Genomic DNA, 15,187 nt, shown 5'->3' with positions numbered 1-15,187 from the left:
CTCTCCGTATCTATGTGAAGAGAACTGCCTCCATCAGGAAGTCAGATTCTCTCTTTGTTCTGTTTGGTTTTCACAAACGTGGCTGGCCTGCTCACAAGCAAACCCTGGCCAGATGAATTAGAATAGTGATTGCACATGCTTATGTACAGGCTGGTCTTCCAGCTCCTGCTACCATTAAGGTCCATTCGACTCGGTCTGTTGGACCTTCTTGGGCGGCCCGCCGTGGTGCGACCCTTGAACAATTGTGCAAGGTGGCTACGTGGTTCTCAGTGAACATGTACATAAGGTTCTATGCCTTCGATACTTCCGCCTCCCAGGATGCTTCCTTTGGACGCCAGGTTCTTGTGCCCGCTATGGTGCGTCCCCTCCCATAAGGAACTGCTTTAGGACATCCCCAATGTCAATCCCTGTGGAGCCCAGTGTACCCCGCAGCAGAAAACGAGATTTATGGTAAGAACTTACCATTGTTAAATCTCTTTCTGCCATATACACTGGGCTCCACAGGGCACCCACCCTGACGCACTTAGCTTCCTTTGGTTGGTATGGCATTAGCCGCTGACACTTTCTCCTGTCATGAGAGTGTGGTGTATGTGGCTACTAACAGTTGTCATCTCTTTTGCCTGCTTCTGCATTGGACTGGTTAACAAAAACTGAGCTCCTGTGCACCGAGGCGGGGTTATAGAGGAGGCGGCGCTAGGCATTCTGGGAAAAGTCAAAGCTTTGAGCCTGTTGGTGCCTCGGATCAAGATCCTACTCTACACTCCCCAATGTCAATCCCTGTGGAGCCCAGTGTACCTCGCAGAAAGAGGTTTAACAATGGTAAGTTCTTACCATAAATCTCGTTTTCAGCGCCACCTTCCCCCCGGATAGGACGCTCCACACCTATCCTCCCCACCCTGCAGTGTCTCAGGGAGAGACGTGACTACGTCTCTCCCAGCCCCAGCTGACTCCCACAGTGCCCTGCGCTGTGAGATGCTGTGGCGTTTGAGCGGGGGAGAGGAGGAGGCACAGTGATAGTTTTCAGAGCATTGCTGCCATTATTAAAGGACTTACGGTATGTAGAAATTACATTGACTTTTGAACATGAATGGGAACTGCGCCAGATGAAGGTGAGCTCTCTCTACTGTAACATTCTGGCAGATGAAACACAGCTTTAACCAGCGTATTGGTTTAGGCTGAGATGCATGACAAACTTTGAGGGTGATGTGTCTGAAGCAATGTGAGGCTCTGCAAGCTACTTAAAAGACATGGTCTTGCTATGTGTCTGGGGAGTGTCCGGCTGGGGATTGGTAAGGGGGGAGACATGAATTGCATGGAGGTAGCTGTGGCTGCGTGAGCAATTTGGGATGGTTCAGGGCTCCCAAACACAGCTTGAACCATGGGGTAACGATCTCTATTTTCTTCTACTGTCATTGGGTACCATACCTTTCCTCCTCGGGGACTTGAGACAGGAGGTAGCGTTCCCTCTAAATCACCTGACACATTGAATATTGTTCTCTCTTTTTCCTCTACTTGACATAACTGGAATCTTTCCCATTCCTTGGGAACTTGGTACATAGCCTTTCTATTGGCTCTTCTGGAACCTGACACAATGCGTATGTCTCTCCCAACCCCAGCTGAGTCCTACATTGCCTTGCGCCCCGAGGAGCCGCAGCATTCAGGTGGGGGAAGGGGGGAGGAGAGGAGGAGACATTACTGATCACAGTACAGCGCAAGGCAGCGAGTTCAGAGTCAGACCTCCAGTGACCTTTCCCTCACCTGCTGTAATGTGTAAAAGGGGGACTCTACCTGGCGTAATGTGTAAAAGGGGGCTCTACCTGCCGTAATGTGTAAAATGTGGACTCTACCTGGCATAATATGTAAAATGTGTAAAATGGGGACTCTACATGATCTACTGTGTAAAAGGGAGCTCTGCCTGCCGTAATGTGTAAAAAGGAGCTCTACCTGCCATAATGTGTAAAATGGGGCTCTACCTGGCGGAATGTGTGACAGGTTCTACCTGGTGTAATGTGTGTAGTGTGTAAGTGGCTCCACTGTGTGGTGTAATTTGAATAATGGAGACTACAGTGCAGCGTAATATGAATTGGTATTATTTTGTGTCCACACCTCTTCCTCATGAAGCCACGCCCCTATATTTTTTGTTGCGCGCCGTGGCCCTATTTTAAATATGGGGGGGCGCCAATGCGGTTTCTTGCACACAGCGCTAAAATGTCTAGTTACGGCACTGTAGTAAATACCCCTTAGTGGATCCTGAAAAAGTGTATTTACCTCCACTGCATATTAAACTAGGTCTGATGAAACAATTTGTAAAAGCAATTGATAAAAATGCTGATGCATTTCAAATGTAAATTTCCAAAGGTAAATGATGAAAACCTGAAAGAAGGATTTTTTATAGGGCCACAATAAGATCAGTAATGGATTTGGAAATTTTTCAGGAACTGTTAAATCCACTGGCAGGGACGTAACTAGACCTTTGTAGGCCCCAGAGCAAGATTTTGAAAGGGCCCCCCAGTGCTCCTCGAGAGCGACGGAAAGCATGCGTTTGTGTTGCGTGAAGTGATGGGGGTCGGAATACCACATCCATGCCACAAACACAGCCAACAACTCACCCAGAGACTACTACCCCCATCATCTAGAGTGTATGACCCCCCATCTTCCTAAGCTCTCATCCAGAATGTAGGACTCCCATCCTCCCCAGCTCTCATCCTGAGGGTATGACCCCCATCCTCCCCAGCTCTCATCCAGAGGGTATGACCCATCCTCTCCACTTCTCACCCAGAAAGCAATACCCTCTTCCTCCCCAGTTCTCATGCATAGTACTGATCCCATCCACCCCAGCCAGGAGACCTCCAAGCCAGGGCCATCTTTTCGTATGGGCTCAATGGGCACTTGCCCAAGGGCCCCAGGAGTATAAGGGCCTTAGGTTGCTAGCTGAGGGTCCCCTCTTTCCAGGGGTACCAGATTTTTGAAAATCGGCCCTGGGGAACCGGAGAACTCCGACTTCAAAGCAGTGAGGCCTATGCAAGCCTGTTAATTGCTCTTGCCAGCCAGATATCTTGGGTTCTGTCTGAATTAGAGTTTTTCTGAGGGTATACGCCAAAAGCTGTGACTCTTCCCTTTTGGGTGGACACTGGCAGCTTGTCTCTACTATGCTCAGAACCAGAGATATCAGCCTTCCAGCAGCTGGTCCCTGCGCCTGCTCCACACGCCTAATATGCAGTATTATATTTTCAGCGGTGAATTGTTCTGGCTCCTGAAATATGATCCACAAGTGCCCAGTACCTCCCGAAAGGTGGGACTCTCTAGTTTTTTTAACCCAGTTCCAAGGTTAGAGATCTATTTCCAATGACTTGAGATATCTGTAGTCAAGCACGCTGCCCTCCCACCAGAAAATTATGATTAAGCCCACTCTACTATTCACCCCTCCCCTATGTATTAAACACCCCCTACCACCCAGTAAATCATGTACCAGGGCCCATTATTCAGCCCAATGTCCCCTTCTACAGTTGAGTGTTGTCCCTCCCACCCCATCTCCCACCATTTGTGCAGTAAAGGAGTAATTGGCAGAAATTAATGCTCCAGGTCCTACATGCTGAGTGGAAGATAGAACACCTCCTACCACCCACGGGACATCAAAGCTGCTGCTGATAGCACCTCCCACCCCTACCGCTGGAGGCCCAGAGGCCTTCACTGCTGTTAAGATGGCCCTGCTCCCAGCACTGCCCCAGCTGTACAGGACATTTTCCTGGGAGCCCCAGTACCATAGTGTCTCGCTGCAGTGTCCACCTTGTCCTGCTGCACAGACTCTAGGCTGAGTGGCTGCCATGTTCTAGCTTGGCCAGGGAGAAGAGGGGTAGGTCGTGGCCCATGGGAGGGGCGGAGCCTGCAGATGGAAGAATACTTTTCCTGTTTACAGCAGCGGCAGCACTGCCTGGGTGATCTGTACTGAGGTTCCATGACGCTGCTGCTGCTTTACTGCTGCCTGTCATAGAGTTTGGCAGGCACAGCAGCGGAGCAGGAAAAGCACATCTGTAGCCCTGCACCTCCCTGCATGCTGATTTCATTGAGCACATAACAAGGTACAGGGGATCGGCAGGCCCTGCTGTCATCCTGGGCCACGGAGCAGCCGCATCCCCTGAACCTGTGGTAGTTACACCATTTTCCACTGGAAAAAAACAGACTGACTGTCATTAAAAAATATCTGTTCTTGTTTTCTTGAAAATCATAATCGTGATATAGTGAGTGATCTAGTGCATTCATACAAAGCTATGAGATGCAACATGTGAAGAAAAAGGAATAATCCAAGGTACTCGACCGCTTAGATATGAGGTGCTGTACCGAGCAGCAGCCGTAAGAAACGGGAAGTCACTCCCACAGTATAGGACCTACGTACAAAAGAAAGGTATGGCTGCGCTAAATTTTTGCATAGAATAACAATATCATCTGATAATAGAAATGTTTAATATTAAAAGTGAATTCACTATAGTATAAAAATATAGACCATTAATGGTAAGTTCCAAATAATAAACATTAAAAAATGTACATAATACAATAAATGAAACTGGGGTTACCCAATAGGGAAATGTTGAAATAAGGAAGTCCGTTCCAAATTTGTTCCCCAACGTTAGATATGTCCAGCAGTTTGTTGATATATAGGAGGTGTGTAAATAGCCAATTGTGTAGCTTTGCCGCTAGAGGTTATGGTGCTCCAAGATGATAAGTAGTGGGCTCCTCATGCAGTGCGGTAAACAGGATTCAGCAGTTCAGCCAAGGTGTAAACATCCTCCTGTTGGAATCTTGTGCTGGAAGTTTGTAGGGGATAGTCCGGACTTTCAAATGCAAATTCCTGGCGAGGGTCCCAAAAGCCTGACGCGTTTCGCTGCACTCAAGTGGCAGCTTTTTCAAAGATGTCCATAAGTAAAACATATGGGGTTTATATACCCCTTTCAATATGGTGGCTAATTAGCACCTGGAACTGGTATTGCATAATTATCAGATCGTAAGCAAATAAATAAGCACATTTATAAGATATATTTATAAGAAAGACAGACCCACTTCTCTTATGATGAGAAAAGTATAGACATACTTGCGTTTTTAATCATAAATTAAAGATTTCTAAATACAATCAGGTTATAGTTACTGGACGGACCAGGAAGTGTACATGGAGTAATGACCGATCAGAGACTTTGTTGATGCTCAAGTAACCATAGAGACCTTCCCAAAGGTGTTCTGATTGGGTGGGAGCAGAATTAGAAGAGGCACAAAATTTACCCTGTCAGTGGTATAGGCGCCGGGACCCGGTCACGTGGTGATCGTCATTCCACGTGACCGGGACCCAAGCCAAAACCTCCAACAGCCCACGGACGCTAGATATTCCGATCACGTGGCCCACGTCACATCACATGATCGGCAATGTTTGGCCCTGTAGAAGGGGCGGCCGCCGGGGGAATTACTTCCGCCTATTAGTGCGACATCATTTCCGCCCTCAGCATGTGTTTCTGAGGATAGGGGAGTAAGAAAGCCCGATCACGTGAGCTACGTCCCATCACGTGATCAGCGTTAGTCACCACCATATTGGAGTTGGCCGCCGGGAGGATTATTTCTACCCACAGCGCGGCGTCACTTCCACCCTCTGTATACATCTGCAAAGAGGGGGGAGCTGGGGGAGATGTTGCAATAGTGCTTCCGCCCTTACTGCCAAGACTTCAGAAGTTTATCTTATATACTCAAATAGGTATTAAAGGGGAAGGATTATCTAATCGTATATTCCAATAGTATTGTGCAAGATAATCAGTAAATAAAAGATAGAACCTTGTTTAGGTCAGAAAAAGACTCTTTTTTAAAAAATATGGATAATATTCATTCTATTAAATAGAAATGAAAATAAAATAGAAAGTTTATATAGCCAACAATGTGCAATAATAAAGAAGTACAGAATGAGTACAGTTAGAATAGTACCAATACATAGGAAATGAGGGACACATATTATCAAGAGAACTAGTGTATTAAATTATAGAATTCAGTTCAACGGCCTCATTTAAACCTCCCGGGTAAATTGTACCCATTTTGAACATCCAGTAGGCTTCTTGTTGGCAAAGCCTCTTATATCTATCGCCTCCTCTGCTTGTCAATGGAATATGTTCCACCCCAATAATTCTGAGATTTTGGGGGTTCCCATTATGGAAAATATGGAAGTGTTGAGAGACACTATGTGACTCAAACCTCTTGATAATATTCCTGCGATGTTCAAGGAACCTAATTTTTAGTTTTCTTGTCGTGCGTCCCACGTATTTGAGGCCACATTCACAAAAGAGAATATAGATAACATATGTAGAATTACAATTAATAAAATGTTTTATTTCATATGACTCTTCATTACTCTCTATTTTGACATGTTTAGTTTTATTATCGACGTGATTACAGGTAATGCATCTATTAGCCCCACATTTAAAGAATCCTCTAGTTTCTGTTTGTAGCCATGAATAGTTATAAGACATTGTTTTTAGTTCTGGCTTTAAAAAGCTAGGTGCTAATGAGTGTTTAAGAGATTTGTTTTTTTGAAAAATAAATACTGGTTCTGCTGGTAGTATGGGTGCTAGTAGATGATCTTGTTTTAAAATTCTTTGATTTTTCTTTATAATCTGTTTAATTTGGGGGCAATGGTTGGTATAAGTAGAAATAAAAGCTAGTTGTCTACTTTCTGCTTGCTCATTAATTCTATCTTTCGTCTGGGATAACAATACGTCCCTATCCATTCTTTTGGTGTCCTCAAATGCTTTTTTTAAGAGGGCTTCTGGATAGCCTCTCTGTTTAAAGGTCGCAAGCATCTCCAGGGCTTGGGCTTTGAAAGATTCCAAATCAGAGCAAATGCGTCTGAGGCGTATAAGCTGTCCCCGAGGAATGCTCTTCTTCCAGTGGGGGTAATGTGCACTGGAGTAATGTAGGTATGCATTGGTGCCAACCTCTTTGGTGTAGTTTGTAGTGCATATCTTATCATTCGAAACTTGCAATGATACATCCAAAAAGTTAATGCAATGTGGGTGATAATGGTGAGTAAAAACTAAATCATAAGGGTTGTGATTAAGGGTGTCAACAAAAAATTGTGCTGAAAGTGCATCCCCATCCCAAATAATAAATAAATCGTCGATGGTTCTGCCATATAGGTCCAGGCTCGCGTCCCAGGCCCCCCCCCCCCCCAAATCAGATGGTCCTCCAAATCCCCCATGTAGAGGTTGGCATAACTGGGCGTAAACCTGGTCCCCATGGCAGCACCCCTGACTTGAAGGTAAAATGAATCAAGAAACAAAAAATAATTATGACGGAGGATATACGAAATAGCATCTGTGATAAATTTTTGATGAACCACACTCAGGTCCCCATCTCGGACCAATCGATTAGATATTGTCTGTATACCTTTTTCATGAGGTATATTTGAGTATAAGCTTTGCACATCTAAAGTAAGAAATGCATATGTGTCCCTCCATTTTACATCTTTAATGAGGGATAGAAAATGTGTTGTGTCTTTAATATGGGACCTGAGTGTGGACACCCGAGGCTGTAAAAATGAATCAACATAAAAGGATAGGTTGGAGGTAAGGGAGTGAATACCAGAAATTATGGGACACCCGGGAGGTGAAGTGAGGGATTTGTGTGTCTTGGGTAAATGATAATAAACTGGAGTGACCGGATATGGTGAGTAGAGGAAATGGTATTCCTCTTTGGATATAATTCCAGCATCTACGCCACCCTCCAGAAGAGTCACAAGTTCCCGAAGGAAACTTTGAGTGGGGTCTCTAGTTAATTTACTATAGAAGTTATGATCATCTAACTGTCTCATTGCTTCTGATATGTAGTCTGTTTTGTTTTGTTTTCCCTGCATGCTGATTTCATTGAGCACATAACTGGGTACAGGGATCAGCAGGCCCTGCTGTCATCCTGGGCCACGGAGCAGCCGCATCCCCTGAACCTGTGGTAGTTACACCATTTTCCACTGGAAAAAAACAGACTGGCTGTCATTAAAAAATATCTGTTCTTGTTTACTTGAAAATCATAATCGTGATATAGTGAGTGATCTAGTGAATTCATACAAAGCTATGAGATGCAACATGTCTTTAACCAGTGGCGCATCTGTAATGGGTGCAGTGTGTGCAGTGCACATGGGCCCCAGAGTCCAGAGGGGCCCACACCACCCAACTTTCACCCATTTCTTTTAAAAAACTCACCTCTCCACATCCCAGGTTGACAGCTGCAGCTCTCTGTAAGTCACTGGGAAAATGGCAAAGTTCCCATCTTCTGGTATTTTGTGCATGCGTAGTAGGGAAATCACAGAGAAAATTGATGACGAGCTATTTTTCCGGAGATCTGCGCATGTGTACTAGAGTCTGAGCTCCTAGTGCTCAGACTCTAATACACTGCTGCCGGCTAGAGAGGAGGGGGCCTGAGCGGAGGTTGCACACGGGCCCCCTCCTATCTTGATACACCCCTGTCTTTAAAACTTTACTTCTTGGACTACCACCGAGACTTATCCCCAGAAAATCTTGGTGCTGTCAGTGATGAGCATGGCGAGCGTTTCCATCAGCAGATTTCTACCATGGAAAAGAGGTACCAAGACAAATGGGGTTTCAGTATGCTAGCCAACTATTGCTGGGCCATGAAGAGAAATATAGAGGCAAAAAAACCCCGAAAATCATCATCTACAACTTTTTAGGTCAGCCAGAATGAGGTGCATATTTATAATTTAGGGCGGCATCCTGCTGCACTGGAGGAGGGGGAAGGGGGGTAGGTTAGGCATGAGAAGGGGGGTTAGGATGCAGGGATGATAAAGAAGGTATGGTTGGGTACTGGGGAGGGAGAATTAAGTTTACGCACTTAGAAGGGGAGGTTAGGGTTAGGCACCAAGCGGGGAGGGTTAGGTTTAGGCAGCGGGTTAAGGTTAGGCACCATTCAGCAGGGTTAGGCACCACTGGGGAGGGTTAGGTTTAGACACCCACAAGGTAGGGTTAAGGTTAGGGTAGGGGGCAGGGGAGGGTTAGGGTACTTCACAGGGGGCTGTCGGGATTCTGATAGTTGGGATGCCGCTGTCGGTTTTCTGACCACCGTCATCCCGTCCATCGGGAAATCATACTGATTCCCCATAGCATTATCCCTCCTCCTCCAAGTTTCACAGTTGGCACAATGCAGTCAGGCAGGTAATGCTCTCCTGGCATCCACCAAACCCAGACTCACCCATCTGACTGCCAAATAGAGAAACGTGATTCGTCACTCCACATAACACATTTCCACTGCTCCGCAGTCCAGTGTCGGTGTGCTTTACACCACTCCATCCTACGCTTGTCATAGACTTGGTGATGCAAGGATTGCATGCAGCTGCTCGGCCATTGAAACCCATTCCATTAAACTCCCCCCGTACAGATTTAGTTTGGAACTCTTCAGTTTTGGAATCAGCAGAACATTGGTGACTTTTACGCACCATGCACCTTCGCGTCGTTGACCCTGCTCTGTGATTTTACGTGGTCTTCCACTGCTGTTGGTCTTAAATGCTTCCACTTTCTAATAACATTTACAATTGACTGTGGGTTATCCAGCAAGGATGAAATTTCACGAACCATCTTATTGCATCCTACCACAGTACCACGCTTGAAGTCACTGAGCGCTTCAGAACCACCCATTTTGTATCACAAATGTTAGCAAATAGAAAATGCATGGCTAGGTGCTTGATTTTATACACCTGTGGCAACAAGCCTGATTGAAACACCGGAAATCAACCTGGATTCAATAATTAACAGGTGTGGCCAAATACTTTTGTCCATATAGTGTACCAGCAGATGCCCTGACATAGCGAATAGCCTGCTACTTAAGCTGTGGAGTGGTTTATTTAGTAGCAATGTGACAGTGCAGCTATACTCACAGATATACACACTCAGACTGGTCATGGAGCAGAATGGAGCCGGTGACTGTATGTGGGTAGCTTGTAGCTGTCAAGTGAAACCAGCCTCTGTGCAGTGGTGTATCTTGGTAGAGCTCTGGTCTCACTGGTGCTAAGTGAAGAACGTCTGTCTCTCACTCTGGTGCTCTAACACAGTGACACTTCCTGACGAAGCCGCCCAGGTGAAACGTGCACGTCGGACACGGACACACAGCGTATATGCATGTCACCCACACTGCTATTGCTGCTTCCAGAAGCGGACCCGGGACCTAGCCGCTGCAGCCTCCGAGTGCAGACTCGGGAATCGGCTTTGAGCCGGACGCCGCCTGCAGCGGCTCCATATGCCTATCCTACTGATTGACTGTAAGCAGAGAATAATGGTCTTTAGACCTGTTTAGCAATTGGATCCGGTGGCCCCTGCACTAGAGTAAAATGCAGAGGGGGAGACCCACAAACAAATAGCTTCCGTTACTCCACTCTGTTACTACATTCAAGTGAGCCTGACTGTGGGTGGATTTTTATCTTCTAATCCGGGTATACCGCATCAAGTGCAACTTATAAAAGGAAAAAACTGATGTTGGCAAGACTGCAGCAGATAAGTAGAATTATTTTCCTTTTCTTTACCATCAGCAGCAAAACAGCACATAAAAACAGCACATAATTTAACGGATAATTAATTATAATTATATATTCGGTGACGTGTATACAGGACGCTGTCTGCAAATAGGATGCAATACTCTTATAATGCAAATACGATGCAATTTTGATACTATAATACTGTGCAAATATGATGCAATTTGGATAATATCATTGGACTTGTACCCAGATTAATATAGTCTGTTTCAATTTAAATGACCGCAGTCATATTTTTGGAAAAACACTGTTTTATTTATTACCAACAAAATATATGAGCGCTAATTGACTAGACACTTGGGTACATGAGATATTACTATATAATCCATGAATACACTCATGAGGATACATTTTGTACCAGCTATATGATTTTTTCTACAATAATTGTTTCTAATAATTTTTTAATTTTTTCTTTCTTTTCTGTGTACTCTCATTGGCTTAACTCATTTATTGAGATACCAACAGCAGAAGCACACTTTTTTCATTTTGCATAAACGCCCACAGGATCCTCTCATCTTTAATTCGATGTCGGTAGATATGATTGAGGACAGTAGAAATCCTGGGTGTTATTGCATATGAAATCTGTATTTCCTAGAGACCATCTGGTCAATTGTATCAATTAATTATCTGTATTCACAATTTGGATAGGAGGAATATTTGATTATTTAGTTACTCCTCTGTTCCTTTAGATTTTAGAGTGTTTTCTTTGGATGTTACAGTTCTAAATACGACTGAATGGTCATATATGAATAACAACTGTAACATTGTGGTTATTATCATAATCATTGTTATTATTATTTTTCAATGGGCCTATAAGAATCAAGTTATACAGATGCAATTCATTGATTAGGGACCTCTCCCCTGCACTCTCATTAACTTTGCCCTTAATTGGGCAGTATAAGTTAACAGCAGATACAGGTCTTGGGATTGGTGCGTATGCTTCAGGTGGTTCTCTCATTGGGAATTCGATGCTTTCTAGCAGATTACCAAAAGCAGAAACCCGGCATTCAGTCACCTATTTTTTCCCCATCTTCCTTCTGACATATTTTTCTGTCTATAATTATATTGTGTCATGTTTTTATTTGGTCAAAAAACTACACGCTTGTGATTGGCTGAAAAACTTGGCCTTACCATATATGAATATTGGGAAGTGTGTCTAGTTAGCCACGTTAAATACCTCATATATAACCTTGGGAACCATCATTTGTTATAATACATCAAAGATTATAGTTTAATAAACACTTGATTGGTTTGTTTATAATTAATCTTTGGCAGGATATTGACCAATTATTGATACTCATGTAATTAGTGGTACAATTGGGTACACACTAAATTTACTGAGCCAGAAGGCAATGTTAGATAGTATCTCTTGAGGCCTAGTCAGTGACATCTTAATAATAGTGAATATATGTTATATGTTAGTATGTTAATGTGAGTTCAATTTCTAATAATAAAAGTTAAGTTTTAGATTATCTGTTAAGAGTGCCCCATGAAAAAGAGTTGTCTTTTCTTCTTGTATATTTATGTGACTTGTTCTTTACAACTTAAGGGAGCACCACCGGCTTTTTCTACTTATGAGTGTAGTAATTTGTTTTGCCCATAAAGAGGGTAATATTTATCTAAAGTTACTTTTCTGCATTCCGGTTTATCGATATATTATACCTGCAATAGGGTAGCCCAGTGCGCCATCTTTCCCCCACAACCAATTTAGTGTCGCTCTAACACAGTGACAAGATCGTACCGCGCAGTACATGTTTTGGTGGCCAACTTGGTTAGGGACCTGAAGCCTCCCTTTAGAAATCTAAAGAGGGAGTATGTGTAGCGTTCTCCAACTCCAACACTTTTAACATGCAGATTATATGACAGTAATGATTATAGAAAAACATTTATTTATAACCTGACTTGTTTTTATCTTTACAGGTATTGATCCTGCCTTTGCTTTAATGGTGTTTTTATGCATACTTGTTGCCATCATCTCCATAAATGGGCTTGCTTATGTTATAAGGTAATTCATTAGACACTTAATATATGATTGGCAGAACTATATCACCTCTTACATGTCTGGATCATAGTTTATCTTCTCCATATGTATGAATCCATAAATTGTTTCTGTGTTTGTGGTACATATCCAAAGATTACTTAATACAGACTTGAAAATAGAAAACTAGGACACGTTTGTAGTGCCTAAAGTGGGTAATTCGTGAGGATGGATAGTGCAAGACTGACATATTTGGTCTCCTGTATGCTACCAAAAGACTAAAAAAATTATGGGAAACTAAAAATAAAATGGTGGAAAATGTGTTTCTTTCCAGTATGAAGCTATGTCACCACTGTAATATCCAGATTCAGAATGTCAACATTTTCATACTGTCAATATTCAACACGTCGACATTGACAATTGTTGACATGCTTATCTACATTGTGAACATATGACTATTAGGGTTAGGGTTCAGCTGTGCTTAGGGTTAGGCTGCAGTAGAGTTAGGGTAAAATAAAACGGTTGCCATGCATAACGCAGACATTGTGAATTTGTCTACATTATGTTGTGTTGTCTGCATTATGAATGTGGATATTTCAAATTGTTATCATGCCAACATACTGAACGTTGACATTCATACCATTCATTCCGAATGTCCACAAGGTATACAATACCTTTTCTTCCAGATACATTTATGCAAAAGTCTACAAAAGGAAAATTTCAATACTAATTTTAATTTTTTGAATAAGGGATTGGTGGATTTGAGTCCAAGACAAGGATAGTTGTTTCAAGAGAAGAAGGATCAGGATGTATGAACTGAGGATAGTAAAGAATGAACACTTGACGTCAATGAAAATAAGAAATGACAAAAATAATTTCTAGGGCTGAATGTGATGGTTGCTGGAGCAAAGTCCGGAGTGACTGAAGCATTGCACTTACAGATAAAACCTTTGATGTCTTGAATGAAGTGGGAGATGAAAGCACTTTATACTTTGTCTTTTCTATTTACTTATTTTGTGTCCCTTTCAATGTCCCACTTCCAGAGTAAATTATTTTAATATGAGCCAAAGATTACATTATACCTGTGTAGAGCACTCAGTATATCAAATGCCAAAGCTGACCAAAGTTCAGCCACCTTCAACACTCTCAGAGTAGTCCAAATTTATTAAACCATTAAATATATACATTACAGTATCTATATGGTCACAATTTTTGATACATAGAATCATAATTACCGTATATATCATTATCATTCCACACTATACGAATAAAGCTATTGAATACTTAAAAATGTCACAGTTTATTTTCAAATTAATTTTCTTGTTGACAATCCAAGGCATGGTGTAACCCAACCACCTATGTTCTTGTGTTTTACAGACGTCGCATCAATAAAATAAAATTAGTTAGAGGACCTAACAAAATCCTATTGACTCTGGATGATGTCACATTTATCAATCCGCAAATTAGCATCAAGGTAAGGAAAACATAGTCCTTCTGTGACCCAAGTTACACACGTCGCTTTGCTTTGTTATTCATCTGGCATCTAATATGTCTGTAGGTATCACATGCTGAGCTGAATGGTTACTCGGAACTGTTATGTAAGGCTATTCAACAGCTATTGTCCTACGTGAAAGACAGAACTGACAGTAGAAACTTTCTTTAGATTTATATCTACCCACTTTCCTTTTCTTTCATTGAATGACTTTACAGTACCTGCTCCTATATGCTTTGTGAATAGTTACTTGGTTATTTATCTGCTGTTTTTACATACAACTTAACTTTAGAGGTGTTACAGTTTCAAATACAAGACTAGAAAAGCCTATGTGACTTAATAGAGAGGTACATTTATTAATAGTGTTACCGTTGCTATAGTAAGTATGATTTCATATATAGAACCAAGAGACTTAATTTACATTATTTTTTGTAGTTTTTACGTAACATTTATCACACAGCAACTGCTCTTTATTAGATGCTGTATATTATATTAACTCTATTCTATGTTCAACTACTTGCTTAACCATCCACTTCTCCTATGGGTTTTATGCAATAGCTTGCAAGGTTGTATTTGTCAAATTATTGCTCTGGGTGGTTCCACATGCTGCAGGGTGTACAGAAGCCCTGCGCAGCGCGATTCCAAGCACCTGCTAGCCAGTTGCAGGGGCCATAGAGCAGTGTCCTAGATGGCAACACTGCGTATACACCCTCCCTATGACCCTGTAAGCATGGTTTCCTGAAAGACCATTCAGGCCATACAAATGGGATTATTTTTCTCAGGTGGTAAGTTTTAATATGGATCGTGGCAGAGCAATTGATGGGATATGCTATATTTGGATTTTGGGAATGTGTTTGATACTGTGCTACATAAGTAAGTGATGAGACGGTAATGGTAGCCATTACATAGGCCAAGATCTGGGCAGGCAGAAATGTTTCATAAACATATAACAAATGGAGTCAGAGTCACAAGGAGACAGAATAAAGAACAAGCTGGGACAGAAGGTTGTATGTGTCCTGGCTGCTGAGGAGAGTGGACCTGTTTTTAAGACCCAGAACCTGATAGTCACCTCAGATGCCAGTCACAAGGAAACAATAAAGAACAAGCTGGGACAGAAGGTTATATGTGTCCTGGCTGCTGAGGAGAGTGGACCTGTTTT

General features: G+C 42.7%; 1 protein-coding gene across 6 annotated transcripts in view; it reads left to right on the top strand.

Annotated features, from left to right (window-relative positions):
* Positions 1–15,187, top strand: part of GUCY2F (guanylate cyclase 2F, retinal) — a 213,949-nt gene that overhangs the window by 55,375 nt on the left and 143,387 nt on the right. For all 6 annotated transcript variants that reach the window (XM_063937293.1, XM_063937290.1, XM_063937295.1 and 3 more), the window contains 2 exons: positions 12,479–12,563; positions 13,914–14,010. In XM_063937293.1, coding sequence (XP_063793363.1) covers positions 12,479–12,563; positions 13,914–14,010 — 182 coding nt within the window. The remainder of the gene's footprint in view (positions 1–12,478; positions 12,564–13,913; positions 14,011–15,187) is intronic.

Source organism: Pseudophryne corroboree, chromosome 8 (assembly GCF_028390025.1).
Source record: "Pseudophryne corroboree isolate aPseCor3 chromosome 8, aPseCor3.hap2, whole genome shotgun sequence".
NCBI lineage: Eukaryota > Metazoa > Chordata > Amphibia > Anura > Myobatrachidae > Pseudophryne > Pseudophryne corroboree.
The sequence above is the reverse complement of the archived record's forward strand: the minus strand, read 5'-3'. Positions and strand labels throughout refer to the sequence as shown.